A 16,270-nucleotide genomic window follows, 5' to 3' on the forward strand; every position below is an offset into this window, starting at 1 on the left:
ACTATAAGAACTGAAGCCAGTAGTACAACTACAACAGACTATACACTGTATCTATAGCTTAAACCTTAAAATGTGTTAGAAAGCTGCCCACGTCTTTTGTGTTAGTTAAGTTCAAAGTTGACCCATGACGTGACTCAGCCCAAAATTGTCAAAAACCATGTTGACAGTCCAGTATTGTTTTTCGCCTCATATCTAACTAATTATGCATCCATATCCATGCAAGCACTGTATTAAATGTTATTAGTGGAACTACTTTTGAATACACCACTCATTTTCCTCTAAAAGATGTCAGTTCCATTTTTAGACTTTCAGAATTTCCTAAAATGGTGAAATATTCTTTTTTGTGTTAAAATAGCTGTTCTTGAAGACTTCAAGAGGCCTTGTCCCCATAAAAACAAATACCTTTTACACATTTTGACACAATATAAGTATTAACGGTTGCCACTGGCATTATTATGTCTAACAATTCCACTGCTTCTCCTGCAGTTACCACTATTAGCTAATCCACGCTAGCGTCCATGCTATTCCACTACCACTTACTCTTATTAAAAGGATTATTAACTATCATTTGCTTCAAAACATCACCTCCCACTCTTAATTATCTATTATCAGATAATATATATGTACCATAGATGCTGTCATGAAAACTGAACTGAATTTGTCTAAAACTGCCTTTCTTTAAGGCAGCTAGCCTACACACAGCATCAGTTAAAAAGGACATTAACGGTGCCGTGTGTGTTTTTGCCGAGAACCGTGTTGCTTTATGGTTAAACACCAAACCGCTGTCACTCGTGACTAAAACGACAGCGCTCTCAGGTACTTGAATATTAGCGAATAGAATGCCAATAATACTCTCATGTTTCCATGCTAAATATGAAAGCTACAACCAGAACATTCTCAGGTTAGCATTTAGCTTAGCCAAGGTAATGTCTGTAAAAAGGGGGCAATAGCTAGCCTGGCTTTGTCCTAAAGTTACAATAAAATCTGCAAATTATAGCAAACTACACACTGAATGTGAAACTACAAATGGAGCGTGTTAAGCTTAGCATAGCATTTAGTTCATCTTTCGCATTATATTTGAAAGAAGGGAACAAGCTCGTCTGGCACTGTCCAAAGGTTCACATCAATTGTGCTAACAAGCTTGATGGATGCTATTCACTACATGCTAAACACGAAGCTACAACAAGAACTTGCTTATTTTAGCGTAGTGATAGAAAAACATTAGGTTTGGTAACTAATATTGTATTCATGCATGAAGAAGTACCCCGTTTCTGTAGAGAAGCTATCAGTTCAAGAAGAGTTCAGGAGGCCTGAGGACAAAGAAGTTACTCCCTTCTTTCAGAGAAGAGATAACTTACTTGTTGCTTGGTAACATGACGTGTACTTAAGATAACCCACCATTGTGTATAAATACAGAATTCATTTTTCTCTTCGGGGAGCTCCTCTCCCATAACCTTGTGTTGTGTGAAATTCTGTGCACTGCTGAGTAAGGAAACACTGACTTCAAGATCCTCATTGCAAAAGAGATCAGCAGACAAGCCGCTAAAACGCGGTCGGATTGTTTTCTGGTACCTCAGCGTGCTAGTTCAGTTACTCAAACCCTTGATGGAACAGAGCCAGCGCCATCACTGTAAACGGCCAGTGATGAGAAAGGAACTAATAATTGTTGTGGTTATTAATTGCATTGCAAGACTGGGAAAAGGTTGTCTGATCTGATGCTGGTAGTGTAATTTATAACATTACTTGGCATTATTTGGTTTCTTTATGACAAGCTGAATGTCATTTGCATGCCAAATGTGCAGCTGCTGACCACGCGTCATATCACAAGGCTTCAGTCATCTGATGAGAGATGACATGAAAAAGAATGAGTTGTCTGAACTCAAACCGTCACCACATCTCAGTCCAATAGACCACCTTTGAATGGCAGAACTGGTGATTTGGATCGTGGATGCGCAGCCAACAAATCTACAAAAACTTAATGATGATATCATGTCAATATTCACATACCTCTTTGACAAATGTTCTCAGCATCTTGTTGAATCAATGCCACAAAGATTTAAAGCAGTTCTGAAGACAAAAAATAAAAAAAAATAAAAAAAATAAATTGGTTTTTAGTCGTGTAGTCGACAACAAATTCCATTTTTACACAGCATCTTTGTCAAGCTGAAGCCATGAACACTCACCTCAGCCAAAGCTTGGGAGTTGCAGAGACTTCCTTCGGTTAATGCTGCACCCCTGGAGTAAACCCAGGAACCTCCATCCTTTCAGTATTATGGACACCTCATTTCCTTTGGAATTTCTCTTCACAGAGGCACAACTGGCTTGTAGGAACTTTGGTGGTGGCCTTCACGAGTCAAGGCTCAACACTTACCGCTGCCAGCTGCAGTCAGGCCTGGCTGAGCTGGATCAGCTGAATGTAATTAACAATCAAATAAGTTAACTAGTTGGTGAAAGGAATAAAATACCTTTCCAAATAGCTTTGCTTTACTAAAAATATATATTTTAAACATGGATTATGTGGACAAATGTTCATATTTTAACTGTACTTTAATTTCTATCTTTAACAAATAAGAATGAAGAAATATTACAATTAATATTTCTTCATGGTGATATTTTGATCTTTCATGCAGTCATTCATTTTGAATGGATCCATGCATGTCAGGCTGAAGGCCCAGCGTCTGAGATAATTGCTTGTACTGTAAAGCTGATTTACCCTACTTCTTTCAAGCTCTCTATTGTCATGGCCTTTTCAAACTGAACAGCATAATTGGAAATTAATGAAGCTGAAGTTTGTTGGTGACAGCGCAGGGTACAAACTGTTTGCCCTCACCAGTCCACTCACAGCAGTGGCACATGGTGGTTTCCACTATATTTACAGCATCCCTGGGTACATTAAAATCTTTAATGGGGCATAATTCAAGTCTACTCTTTTTATGGTTTGGGTTTTAATGACATTTTTATTAATCATAGTGGCACTATGTGCTGACTGCGGAGAGACTGGCAGTGGTGCCATGTGAAAAGGTCAAGAAAGCTTGCAGGTTTCGCAACCAAACAAATCTGTGATGTGCAACTTGTTAGGTCCCAGGTGTCCCTCTTCATCTGTTCAGCTTTGAAATGTAAACAGTGTCTTCATCCATCCTCCTGTTATCTCATAGTTGACAGTTCTAATGATCTTTTTTGATCCTTCTCAGTGTTTCAAACCATCTTTCCCTGCTTGCAAGACAAAAACAAGTAGTTATTACAGCCCGTCTCCGGCAGGAGGCAGGATAACTGCAAGGTTAGGCAGACACACGGAGCAGTAGTACTTTAAGCTTTTACAGAATTTATAAATAAAATATAAGAGAATAGCAAAGTAAAGCAAGATGAACTATTCTATCAGTCTATTATTTGTATCCAACTTCCTGTAATCCTTACAAGAAGGTCAAATAATTTATTTTTCCAACCACATAACTAAACAGAAAATGTTTTGTCCTTGGATGTTGGAAAAAAAAACATCTTTTCCCACTTTTTTTCCATTTCACACATGGAAAATAACAAACTTAACAAAAGCAGACGTCATCCTCTATTATTTGACATTCTGCCAAATGTGTTCGCGCTCCCAAGTGTACATGAATACAATACATATTCAATACAGTAATAGTTTTTCCGAATGCACTGAAATCCCTCCTCCTACCGTAACAGTAGATATTAGGGATGTGCGATATCACTAATTTTCCTTTCGATCCGATACCAACTAACACCAATATCCCGATACCGACATCGATACTTTTAGACGTGTACTTGGGTATATGAAAATAATGACTTTTATAATGGACATTTTGGAATGAAAATGAATGATTAAAGAAGCTGCCAAATGTCAGACTTCTGACGTCAACTGAAAATCTGAGCAAATCACACTAAAACAATCACACAAACAAATAAACAAACTCAAACAAAAATGAAAATAAGAACAGTGGCTCTGATTTTGATAAAATTGTTTTTGGACCAGATAGAGTGGTCTTCAGGTTAGAACCTTACAACATTCTCTGACATTTCCCATTTCTATGTTTTTGTTAAGAAACAACAGCATGTTGAAATGATGTATGTGTATATGCCTGTGATGGGCACTGGGGTGTATTTTCACTTGATACCTGGATATTGCCTGCCTCTCTGAATTTAAGGGCTTCCGTCACAGGGGTCTGTCTTATATGTGGAGGCATTTTTCTGTGCTCCCCCTCTTTCACACTTCACACTTTTTTATATATATATAACTTTTTTAGAATTGATTGCAGATTCGGTTGGTATCGATATTTTGACGCGGGGATCGATTCTAACAAAACGAGCACACGTCTAGGTCTGAAGTATCGACATTTCTGGATCGATACGCACATCTCTAGTAGATATGTGGAGTATGTGGCACAACAGAGTCAGAGTGGAGAAGTCTGCTCAGCCGTCTGGACACACCGGCGATACTCCAACAACTATCCCACCTGGACATTACCTGCCTCTTTTTTTTCCTGTTATTATTCATTTATACGTTAAGGTAACTATTATATATATACTTTTGTATTATTTACAGAGTTATGACTATTTTAGCGACAAGGTGAAGAATTACACCGAATTACCGAATGACTGAATTTATTAATGTGCGCATTTAGAGTAAATGTGGTAAATGTGGTAAACTGTCTGCTCACGCGCAGCTACCTTCGCAGCATGTTCTAGCTTAACCAGCATAACTTGTAATGTTTCATGGTAAAGTTTGGGTATTAACTTGGACACATTATGTGTTTTTTTGTTTATTTTTGTTGTGCTCTTAGGGGTAAACGAGGAGGGGTGATGAGTTAAAATAGCAGAAAACAGCTAACGGTAGTTATATCATTATCGAGGAAACACAGTGTCTCAAAGAGCAAAGTAAACACGACAGCTATTATCTGCCTAAGTGTATCTACAGTGTTAACAGCGTAGATACACTACCAGTCCAAAGATATTCACAAGTTTGGACACACTTTCTCATTCAATTCAATGAGAGAAGTGTGTCCAAACTTGTGACTGGTGGTGTATATACTGACTATGTGATGTAAACAAAGAAAAACATAACTTAAGAACATAAAATTAAAAATAACCATGGAAACATATTCATATTTGTGCGAAACTAAAGACAAAATATATGAATACAACATGCCTTAGGTTTAAAAGACTATTGGTGAGTACATCTCTTCATTTCAGTTCATCTGTGTGTAGCGCCCACCTCAAACTCTCAACACTGTTATTCTGATTGACCTGAGATGGCTCTTAAAGGTTCTGTTAAGACTGAAGGTGTAAATGGGGTTGAAACTTCTCGGTGAGGGATGTTTAGAGTTTTTTCGTAACCCTCTCTACCTCAAGTTGGTCAGAAGGGAAGATTCTCAGTCATCCGTGTCGTCTGAAGCAACGCCAAGACAAAGTTAGCCGGGATTTTTTTTTCAGATCTAACCAACCGGTGGGGAGTGTGACTTTTTGTCTCAGGCCAAAAACGTATGTCCTCGAAAACGCACAGATGGTTTGGAAGGAGAACAAAGTGAGAAACCTGTGGTCTAAACAGGGAAGGCGATACAGTATAGACACCCGTCAACGAGATGTTTCACCCACATACACACACGCTTTCAGTCTTAAGAGAACCAGCAAAAATGCAACTGAGTAATCTCTTCTGATACAGGTCAGTATCAGCAGTTTCACGTGGACACCATCCACAGATAGAGATAACAAAAAAAAAGTTTAAATGACTTTATTTTGGGTTAATATTTTGTGAGAAATACAATTCCAAGTTCACCCGCTGAAAAGGGTCAGTGAATCCGATGTAAAGACTTTAATACCCGTCAGGTTTTATTGGCTCAGTGGAACATTTGAGAGTCTAATAGTGGTCTTAAACGGGTATCAGCCTGTTTTATTACTACAGATACCGAGCGATCTAAAGAAAGCTACAGAGTGCACTGACAGACTAAATGGCATTTCTTCAACACCGAGCTTCCCATCACACCCAGCCCCCCTGTGGAAAACTTAATGGCAACCTTTGCGGTCTTTTTCGCCCGCTCTCATGCTCGGGCCTGTTTCCGCAGCCTCTAATCCAGCTGGGAGGAGGACACAGTGAAAGACGAGATTAATAGCTTCTCCCGCTTTGTGCTTGCTTTTCGACCCAATCAAATAATTTTCCCCTCCGAAGTGTGATATCGGAGCAGGCCTTGCTCTGCGGCGATTCCAAAGGTTAAATTAGTTTCTTCTGGAAGCTTGACGCCCTATTTGCACATTTGAACTGGGAGCAAGTCTCTAATTTCAAGCAGATGTCCACGGGAGTTTGGGAGTGACTGGGAACAGTAAAACAAAAAAAAAAGATCAGTGTTTACTTGGCGCTCACACTTGTCCTGTGCTATTGTGCTTGTTTCCTACAGACGACAAAAGCCATAAAGAGACATTCTTCTGGGTATTAGTCTGCCCTGTTGTTTAGACTGACCTTTCTAGCTGTGCTCCGGATCGTGGTTTCCAGTTCAACCACAGTGACTAGGAATTCTAAAGGCATCATTACAACTGCACCCTTAAAATATGGCAACATTCATAATGAAGAACTGTAATTAAACACCCCTATCACAATCTAGAACATCTTGCATGTGTATATTGGTGTTGCTATACTTCACAGCTATTGTCCTTAATAAAAGATAAGATTCTTCACCCTCTCACATCGTCTCTCCGACTTTTCTCAGAAACACACACACGATGCCAAACTGGGGAGGAGGCAACAAGTGCTCAGCGTGCCACGGAACAGTGTACCACGCCGAGGAAGTGCAGTGTGACGGGAAGAGCTTCCACAAATGCTGCTTTCTCTGCAGTAAGTACTTAGCACCGCGCATCAAACTGCTGATGTCCATTCAGGCTGCCACTTTTTGCCACTATGACGTTTTCGCTTTTGTTAAAATCGCATTCCACCTTTATTAATGGTAACCAGGGATAGGGAATACAAGTGAACAGCTGTCAGGAGGACATTTACCAGAGATGGATGGAGCAAAAGATGCAACACAGTTGTTCTAAGATCCCCCTGGTCTTGGAGCTTGACCTGTGTTAGGAAAGGACGAGTCAGGAAGTTATATGAAAGCAATGAAACTCTACATTTTTGACATTACAGTGGCATTAAAAGCTAAACTTCTGCTGCAGGAACTTTCTTTAGTGATTGACTCTGTAGGATTTCTACCCATTTGGGTAGAAATGCATCTCAAGGCAAATTTGAAAACTTCCTTTGCTTCCTTACCGACTGTGACATATCACACATTTCTGTAGTAGTGACTGTCAATAGTCTCTACAGTACTCGTGTGGTTACTGTACTTGCCTTTCTTGCCAAGAGCTGAAATTCAATAAGCCTGCACGTTTGAGTCTGGAATACGGCAGGGCCTTATTTGACTCGGTACTTTTGCGTGCACAGCTTAATCGAGATGTGCTCGAAATTGGACTTTCTGAATGCGGTCAGTGTTTTTCGCTGCACTGGTTCGAGCTGCGGATGAAAGGTCAGCGGCGTAAAAGACTGACTCAGGAAAACAGCTCTTGAACTCTGTTTCACCTCCTCAGCTCATTGCGGAGAGCTCGCGCTGACATTTCCCTCACTGGACAGTGGTTGTGGAGTTCACACTGCATCATTGTGAGGCTGGCGCCCTGTCCTGATCCTGAGCTGAGCTTGACATATCAGTGAAAACCTTCCGAGCAGAATGGGATTATACAGATGGTTTCTTTCATTTAATTGCCACCAAGAGAAGATTAAAACAATCTGAGACACGAAAGATGTTTTTTTTTTTCCCACTATTACAAAGACAGCTTTGTCTGACACTCCCACCCAGGAGATGATGAGCAAGAGGACTTGGTGTCCTTGGCTTCCTGACATGTTCTCACTTGGACATGATTTGACACTTAGCATGCGTCTAAAAGACGGCTTATACTGACAGAGCAGCCTGTGCAGATTACGCTGCAACAAAGACGGTTGATGAAATGTAAAAACATACAAGAGCCCTCTAACAAGCCCCTAACAGCTTTCATTAAAAAAAATGTTGGCCAGGAGAACAGAGGCGTGAATGGAGACATTTTTCCTGCCCGTTGTGTGTGAAATCTTAAACCATTATCAGACGGCCCCACAGTGAAGGCCATTGTGCGAAGGATTCAAGTAATCCCCACAGCCAGTCTGTGAAGTCTTAAGCAGCTGTGGCGCTTTTATGTTATCAGACAATGCATTCTTTATTAGGCACGAACGTGCCAAATTCTTTTGTCTTAACACCTACTGTACTGTCAGAAGTCAAACTGCCGTACATTCACTACTGGTGCAACGTGTTGTGATGATGGAAATGTGGAAAAATGTCACAAAAAAACATATAAAAAAAAATCAAATCCTGAGAAAGAAAGAGGAGATGACGACGTGGTATTTAAGATGAAAAACATGGAAGGCAGTTCAAAATAGCCATGTGAATATATACAGTATATGTATATGAAAAGTCACAACCATCTAAGTTTGGAAATAGCGAAAGAATAGAAAGTACAAATTCAAGTCGAAGTTTTACTTTAGTAGCAGAAATTGCATGAAGTTGCAAGTGATAAATTTAGGAAGATGGTTTTAAGATGATGTGTCAACACTGAAAAGAGCAAATTGTGCGTGAATGAAGTTGAGTTCGTGCAGGTTTTAAAAATATATTATTATTATTATTCTATTATTCTAGCTGACATTTAAACTCCTCTGATGACGAATGATTTCACCTAATATCATCTTAAACGTTCTATCTAAAATTGATGCACTGTCCCTAAAAGTTGTTTTTTTTCCCAGTTATTGTATTTCACTATCTCTACAACTTCCAGCATTTAAAATGATCCACGTGTGAAGTTCAAGGTGTACACAGGAATGTGTGTTTTTCTAGTTGAAATAATCATCATTTTTACAGCTCTATTGATGAACTGCCTCTCTGTGTGTGCCCTCAGTGGTCTGCAGGAAGGGTTTAGACAGCACCACGCTGGCTATTCACGACCAGGAGATCTACTGCAAGTCATGCTACGGCAAGAAATACGGCCCGAAGGGCTACGGCTACGGACAGGGGGCTGGAACGCTCAACATGGACCGAGGGGAGCGGCTGGGGATCAAACACGAAGAGTAAGCCGGGCCTCCGCATGAGCGTTACTCAATGATCGCTTTCGGTGCCAACATCCTTGAAGCAACCGTGACTAATTCTAATCATGATGATTGTTTTTTTAACCAACAAAAATCCAGCGGTTACATAATGGATCCTGCGTGGGTTTGTTTGCCACAGCTTTTCATTTCCCGCATCCGTGACGCCATCCATTCAAGCTCTGCAAGGCTTCTTCCTGATGAAACCTTTAAAAAGAAATTTACTATTTTGCAATCTGCGTCTTTGAGTCTTAATCAGCCGCCGCCACCCTAACCTGTTTGCTTAAAGGCAGCGGCCCGCCACATAGCTGATGGCTGCTTGATAAGCAGCGTCCCACAACACTGGCATTAGTCTGACGCCTTTCCATTTTTATTATTCAACTAAAAATGATTTCAAGTTACAAAACACAGACCAGTGCCACCTGCTGGTTTGGAGAGTCGCTGCGTCTCACGCAGGTGTAGAACGTATGTTGCCAGCTGGTCGATGACTTCAGTCCTTGCGGTGGGTTCAAGTACAGTTTTTTCAGCTGGGCACAGTCCACGTGAGACAATGTCACAGTTGGACTTGGTTGCTAGTGGTTCTTTCATGTCCGTTTGGCGGCTCTAGTCCGTTCCAGTACTGTGCAAAAACGAGCCAGGAGAACCCGGCAACAAAAACAACCATGTGTGTTTGAACCAGCCGTCAATGGTTTTTATCTTCTTTACAGATATGTGTCTGCAAACCATGAATGGCTGATTTCAACACACTCTTACAGGGGAATGGGCTTTTCTCAGATTTCTAAACACAAATAACTAGAATGAAAATTGTCTGGTTTCAGGCAGTAAAAATGCCGTCTTGAAATGTCTCAATAGACATAATCAGACAAGTCATGCAATCAGGCTGACAAGGTCACTGAGTTCATTATGCATCATGATGTCTATGAGCTGTGGCTGCTGACTCCCAAACTCCCAAACACACATAAACTACTTCACCACTATTATAACATTCAAATATAGGGTGTAAAGATGGGCCACGATTTCTTCAGAGTTCCAGGGCAAGAGTGTAAACATCTTCCTGGTCACAAGGCCCCATTTAAATGACTACACATGTCTTTAATAACGCTGTCAGATTAGCAGCCCCGTCTCTTGTCAGGACACTTCAGCGCAACGAATACACAAAGCCCCGCGTCCTACAGCGGTTCCTCTTCTTCCCGGCATCGTTTTCCGTCCCTCGCTGCTTGAACCGCAAAGCTCCGAGAGCTGACAGGACCCTTGACGGGAATACTGGCAAAAACCCAGCCTCTTTATCAACTGGCTGAAGCAGTTCCCAGCTGCTGCGGTGAACTGTGCGGATCCAAGACAAGACAAATCGGAATCTTAGGGTAATGATCTAGGAGTAAAACACATCATCCAACAGATGAAGATTATTACTTTATGACAGGCTTCCAGCCTGAAATAGAGACATCCTGGATCTACTCTCTGGACATTCACTTAGATATTTGACAACCAAGGAGTGTGTAACCTTAAACATGTGTGGTGTGTGTCTATGATTGTAATATACAATATAATACCACCATAAACAAACAGGAAATAACTTCCTCACTCACATTTACCCGGAATGTTTGACCTGCCTCAGACGTCAGGTGATTAAAGTTATGAAAGAAGTTGTTATGTAACCACCAGGATCCTAGTCCGTCCTGCGCCACAAAGAGCCTCATTCAGGGGCCACGGGTGCTGGCAGTCACCCTTCAATAAGCACAGCTCCAGGGCCCTGGGGTGCCCTGCTCCCGTTCCCACCACTGACTGAGCACAGACAGGAGAGCTGCCATCTTCATATCTCAGTCAAATCCTCTTTTAGATTCTGCCAATAGTTGACTCACGTATTCATCTTTGATATGAACATGACATTAATGTTTAACTGACACTGAGCTTAACCATCGGCTGCAGATGTTTTGCATCGTGCTTGGTTCGATACTAGTCAATGTTTTCTTTGTACAATAAGAGCCTGGAGGTAAAGTTAACCAGAGACCGTCTGTGCTGTGACTCAGCCCGTTTTGCGTCACAACCTGAAAACTGAGAACATTATAGCTGAATTCCCGTAATCATCCTTTGATTTCCACCTCCCAAAAAGCACTTTTACACAGTGGTTTAAATGTTACTACTTCACCAGACACTTTATCTATATTTAGAACTGCGAACTGAAACGTTTAAGACTTTTGTTGTATCCGAGCTAGAGATTTCAGACATGATTTCTTCTATTCTCCCTCCCAAGGACTCACACTCACAGACCCACCACCAACCCCAACCCGTCCAAATACGCCCAGAAGTTTGGAGGTTCAGACAAATGCGCTCGGTGTGGAGACTCCGTCTACGCGGCGGAGAAGATCATGGGGGCAGGCAAGGTGAGAGAGTTATCCAAAGCATATGTTTTAGTCACAGAGCTACACTTTAGACAACGTAAAAGTGTTAAGTGTTATTAATTCAGCCAACAAAGGATACACGTTTAGACTGGAGCACACTAGGAACAGCAGGAAGCTGCACATCTAAGGCTGACTGCATTTTTGAGAGCTCCTTGATGCCATTAGTTACAGATTTAATCCATTCTATGAAGGGCGCATTACGAGACAATGACACGTCTAAGTCTCGGCTGTGACAGATGCACTAACGTGGAGCCAGAATCGTTTATTTCTACACTAAGAAACACACTTGGAAACAGCGCACACTTGAAATTGCATCATGTGCCAGGGCATGAGCCAAGTAGACTGTTTGGGATTCACTAGTTCAGCCAAGTTGCAATAATTATGACGCAGTTATTGTCGTGAGAGTGCTGACGCCAGCAACTAGACAACGTCTGGAGATCTGGTCTGATAACTTCAGCAGCGATGAACAATCTGCTCCTGCACCTCTGGGCTGGTTTTTCTACTTTGCACTGATAAAACTAAGCTGGGTTGAAGATAACAGGACTTGTAGAGTTTCCCGAAGACACTCATCCGAGTAGCTTGATCAGTCCTAAAAGACTGGTGGGGAGTTGAGGTATGAATCTGAACATCTGTGGATGTTGCCCATGTGAAACTCACATGATTAGGACGTTTACAACCAGATACTTACTGGTTATTGGAGGAGGAATTTGTTTTGGTGCTGCTTTATTGCTACAAATTTGCTCAGTTGCAGGTGGGTATCTGGTTATTAAACCTTTGTCATGTGAGTTTCAGGAGGATGCAGATGTTTCTTATTAAAACCTAAACTCCTCACCAGTCTTTTAGAACTAAAGAAGCTCCTTGATGAAAACAAACTCTACTCTAAGTCCAGTTGCCCCTATCGGAGCTCGTTTATTTCTGGGATATACTCTGAACCTTCACAGACACAGTGATAAAACAGCCAAAGCTGTTCCACAGCACTTTAAACTGCTGTGTGAATCTAATATAATTCCCGCAGTCATTAAATAAAGGGTTTAGCATGAACAACCCCGCCGAATTCCGCCCTCTAATCCGGGCAGCGTCGGCCCCGTTGAACACCGCAGGATCACAACCTACATCACAAACCACCGGGGTGAAGCTTGTTTGACTGGTTGTCACGGCGCTGAACCACATGCAGGATGTGTGGTGCGGTCTCTCCTAATGAGAGAACACAAATGCAGTTTTTCTGATTGAAGCCGTTCCATAGACTCTGGATGGGAGCCTTGCTAACAGCTGGCGCTAATCGCACGACGCTCGACAGGGGGGCTCCGGGAGATGTTGTCGACATGCTGATTTACAATAGGTGAAGTCATGAGGTTCATATTCCTGAACAAAAGAAGTCTCAGATCACATGAGAATCTGTCCGCGGAGGAGAAACGTTTTCTAGTTCCTCTCTAAAAATGGGCGTAGAGCATTTCCTTTCGCTAAGCGCTCGGGGATTCATGCAGGAGCTGATTTACAGCAGGTGATGTCACCAGATGAGGAGTTGTTAATGTGTTCCCTAATGGGAGGAAAAGTTCTACTTATTGGCTGAAGCACAACCTGTAATTTTCTATATAATGAAGACATTCAGAATTCCCTGAGGCTGTAGGGAAGCCGGGTCCCTTTGATGGGATTTAATGAAGCAAATTAAATGCCCTGAAATTTAAAGTATGAAAGAAAAAAAATAATCTGGAGCAGAGTTGTACTCTGCACACGGCGCCTAAGAGTTAAAGGAACAAAGCCTGCGAGCATTGAAAACAGCTGCCACCACAGGTATTAAATTTGAATTCCTTCTGCTTCCCCGTCGCAGCCGTGGCACAAGAACTGTTTCCGCTGCGCAAAATGCGGCAAGAGCCTGGAGTCGACCACCCAGACTGAGAAAGAGGGAGAAATCTACTGCAAAGGTGAGATGAAAGCAAACACGCATCGCGTTCGGTTCCAGCGGAGCGCCTCTGCTGCAGCCTTGATTAACGCCACTGGAAAATGTTTGCTTTAGCCAATGGTGTCAGTGCGAGAGACGAATACATCGGCCATGCAGCACCAGCATGGCAACACAACCTGCTACAGAGGGATGCAACAGCTGTACACTTTCTCTTAAAACACATGAGCATCAGTAAGAGTCATAGGCGTTGAACACTGCACGCGGAGGGCTGAGTGTGATGGAGTGATGCTTCCTTAGTGCACTTATGAACCCAACCAGAGAACAAACATTCACTTGCCAGTTCATTAGGTACACCTGTGAAACTAATTCATTCTCATGTTACAGTCCTGTATGAAATCTTAGCTTAGTCACTGACAAACATTCAGTTCAGTCATGTAGGTGGTGATTCAGCTGTGTGGTTTATCTTGGAGGATGTAGTTTTTGTAGTGTGGTGCTGTTAAACTGAAATGAATTAAACAATGAATAAGGCTGTCAAAATAACATGTGTCGGTACAACACAATACAATTCTGTAGTGCCACAAAGCACGGCCTCCAAGGATGAAAAGCAGCTCTCAGTTATTTAAAAGTAGTGCTGATAAGGTCGCAGATAAGGTTTAATGCTTTTATTTTACCCAGCAGCGTTATCAGCCTAGCCTTAGAGGCGGCCATGTTGGATTGACATTAGGGCATTAGAGATGTGGGGATCGATACTGAAACATCGATACCAGATCTAATCAAAATATCAATATTTGAGGTAATGTATATCATTAACAGGAAAGTAACTAAACAAACTTTGTGAAATACGTCAGGTTAACAGAGGACAGAAGAGCACAGTGTCAGAATAAAGATAACTCTTAATAGTTAACCTGTAATTCATTTTAATGGTATTATTTCACTTATTTGTTATATTTTAATGTATATATTATATATATATATATTGTATGATGAGCTCAGCTATATCGTAAATGAAGCCACTACCTACCTCAATATACTTCCAAGTCTAGAATAAATAAATGACTCTGATGTCTTGTATTGTTTATGAAGCTATGATTTGAAATCCACGACTTTTTTTTTTTTTAGGTTTACCAGACACATTAAGTGTATTAGCATAAAGTGTCAGTATCAGATTGGTATCACTAATAACAGCCTGAATTTTACTCAGTATCAGATCAGAAAAGGAAACAGTGGTATCGGACATCACTAATCGTCATGACATTCAGTACCAACATTCACACCCTTTCAGACTCTTTTGGTTATGCTGTAACATTTCACCTTGAAGCATCAACATACATGTCAGTATGTTGACGTTTCCACTGAGAGCGAAAATTGTAAAAACAAATTCAAACTGAGGCATGCGTCAAACCGTTAGTTATCGCTATTATTAACGCGTAAAGGCTGAGTATTTTGAAATCCAATTTTATACCACTATGCAGCTTTAAGGAACCGGCTCATCCTGTCCATTATAAAGCTGCTTTAAAACATCTGCAGTTTAACCAGATACACACACTTAACACACAGGCAGAGGGAGATGATCCCACACAGATGTTAGCGCATGGATGTTTGCTCAGAGTCGTAACGTGACCTTGCACTGATGAGCAGGAATGTTGCATCTACGCTCTAAAACCAAACAAGCTGAGCTCTGCTCAACTCAGTGTGTGGTTTTTGTTTTTGACCGCTCCCCGTCCTCCAACAGGGACATCCTGTCTTTATTTGAACAACACCTGGATGTTGTTATAACGTCTCATCATGAGAGACAGATATGGACAACAGGCCCGAGATCTCATGGTTGCCATAGTTTTCAAAAGCACCTCTTTCCCTTCGGCCCTGTTCAGGCCTCACGTTATCATCAGTATCAAGGAGCCGCAGTATTACAATCTGACTTCTGTGCAGGTCTCCAAAGTAAATAATGCCAGGGCCATCATAAATGAAATGAACAAATGTGGATCCACAGCTTGCTCCAAAATATTTATCTTCTCCCTCTGTCATGACTCTCTCATAACAAACAGCTGGTTACAGAACCAGGATCAGGACAGAGAACAAACCTACCGATCCTCTTACCTGGAGATTCTACAGTTCAATTTGGGAAGAATCTTTTCTTGAGCCCATAAAAATCAAGAGTGAAGCTCAAGATTAGATCAATACATCCATTACAAACCGAACAGAACAGAAACACCTCAGCAGTTAGTAGCTAATAGGGAGAATACTGAACTTTATTACTCTGTCTACTGGATGTCTTGATAGAAGATTAACTAAATTAGACTCATAACCACCAATAAGGTCATAATGTTTTGCGTCTACACCTCGTTAGCTGTTATTTCAGGCTTGAGCTAAATCATTTCATTAATCTAAAAAGGGACAACAATGATTTGAAAATCTGAATCTTGAATGGTGCCATTTGTCCCCAAGCTGCCATCACTTTCCTCCAAAGCTTTTTATGGACGTTGTAAAAATGTAGTTTTGTTAGAATACAACCTGCATCTCGTTGACTTTCTTCTGTCCTTCCACAGCTTGTTACGCCAAGAACTTCGGGCCGAAGGGGTTTGGTTACGGCCAAGGAGCCGGTGCCCTGGTCCACGCTCAGTGACGGCCTTCCTCTTCCCAACATGAACATTTTTTCCCCCCCGTCGCTTGTGTTTTCTCCTGTACGCTGAAAAAAAAGGCGCTCTCCATACGAATAAAAACATGAACCAAGCCAACGTTCACATTTGACTGTATTTTATTATTAAAGCCATTAAAACTGAACCATGCCCATATGTTTACATCTGAAGCGGAGTTACAGTGATGTCTGAA

At 41.4% G+C, this 16,270-nt stretch overlaps 1 protein-coding gene across 1 annotated transcript; it reads left to right on the forward strand.

The window, feature by feature from the left end:
- The first annotated feature begins 4,376 nt into the window (after nucleotides 1-4,376).
- csrp2 (cysteine and glycine-rich protein 2) lies at nucleotides 4,377-16,182 on the forward strand. The gene is made up of 6 exons (XM_047575376.1): nucleotides 4,377-4,522; nucleotides 6,714-6,838; nucleotides 8,959-9,127; nucleotides 11,394-11,523; nucleotides 13,370-13,463; nucleotides 15,988-16,182. Exons 2-6 carry the CDS (start codon nucleotides 6,727-6,729, stop codon nucleotides 16,062-16,064), a joined length of 582 nt encoding a protein of 193 aa, XP_047431332.1. The 5' UTR covers nucleotides 4,377-4,522; nucleotides 6,714-6,726; the 3' UTR covers nucleotides 16,065-16,182.
- Nucleotides 16,183-16,270: the final 88 nt, after the last annotated feature.

This window comes from Mugil cephalus, chromosome 22 (assembly GCF_022458985.1).
Source record: "Mugil cephalus isolate CIBA_MC_2020 chromosome 22, CIBA_Mcephalus_1.1, whole genome shotgun sequence".
In the NCBI taxonomy this organism is placed as follows: Eukaryota; Metazoa; Chordata; class Actinopteri; order Mugiliformes; family Mugilidae; genus Mugil; species Mugil cephalus.

What these genes read in the sequence shown, in the direction of transcription:
- csrp2 (XM_047575376.1), top strand. Translation starts at nt 6,727, where the DNA reads ATGCCAAACTGGGGAGGAGGCAACAAGTGCTCAGCGTGCCACGGAACA. An exon ending in CTGGGGATCAAACACGAAGA is followed by an intron (nt 9,128 to 11,393) that starts GTAAGCCGGGCC and finishes CTCCCTCCCAAG; the next exon opens with GACTCACACTCACAGACCCA. An exon ending in GGGAGAAATCTACTGCAAAG is followed by an intron (nt 13,464 to 15,987) that starts GTGAGATGAAAG and finishes GTCCTTCCACAG; the next exon opens with CTTGTTACGCCAAGAACTTC.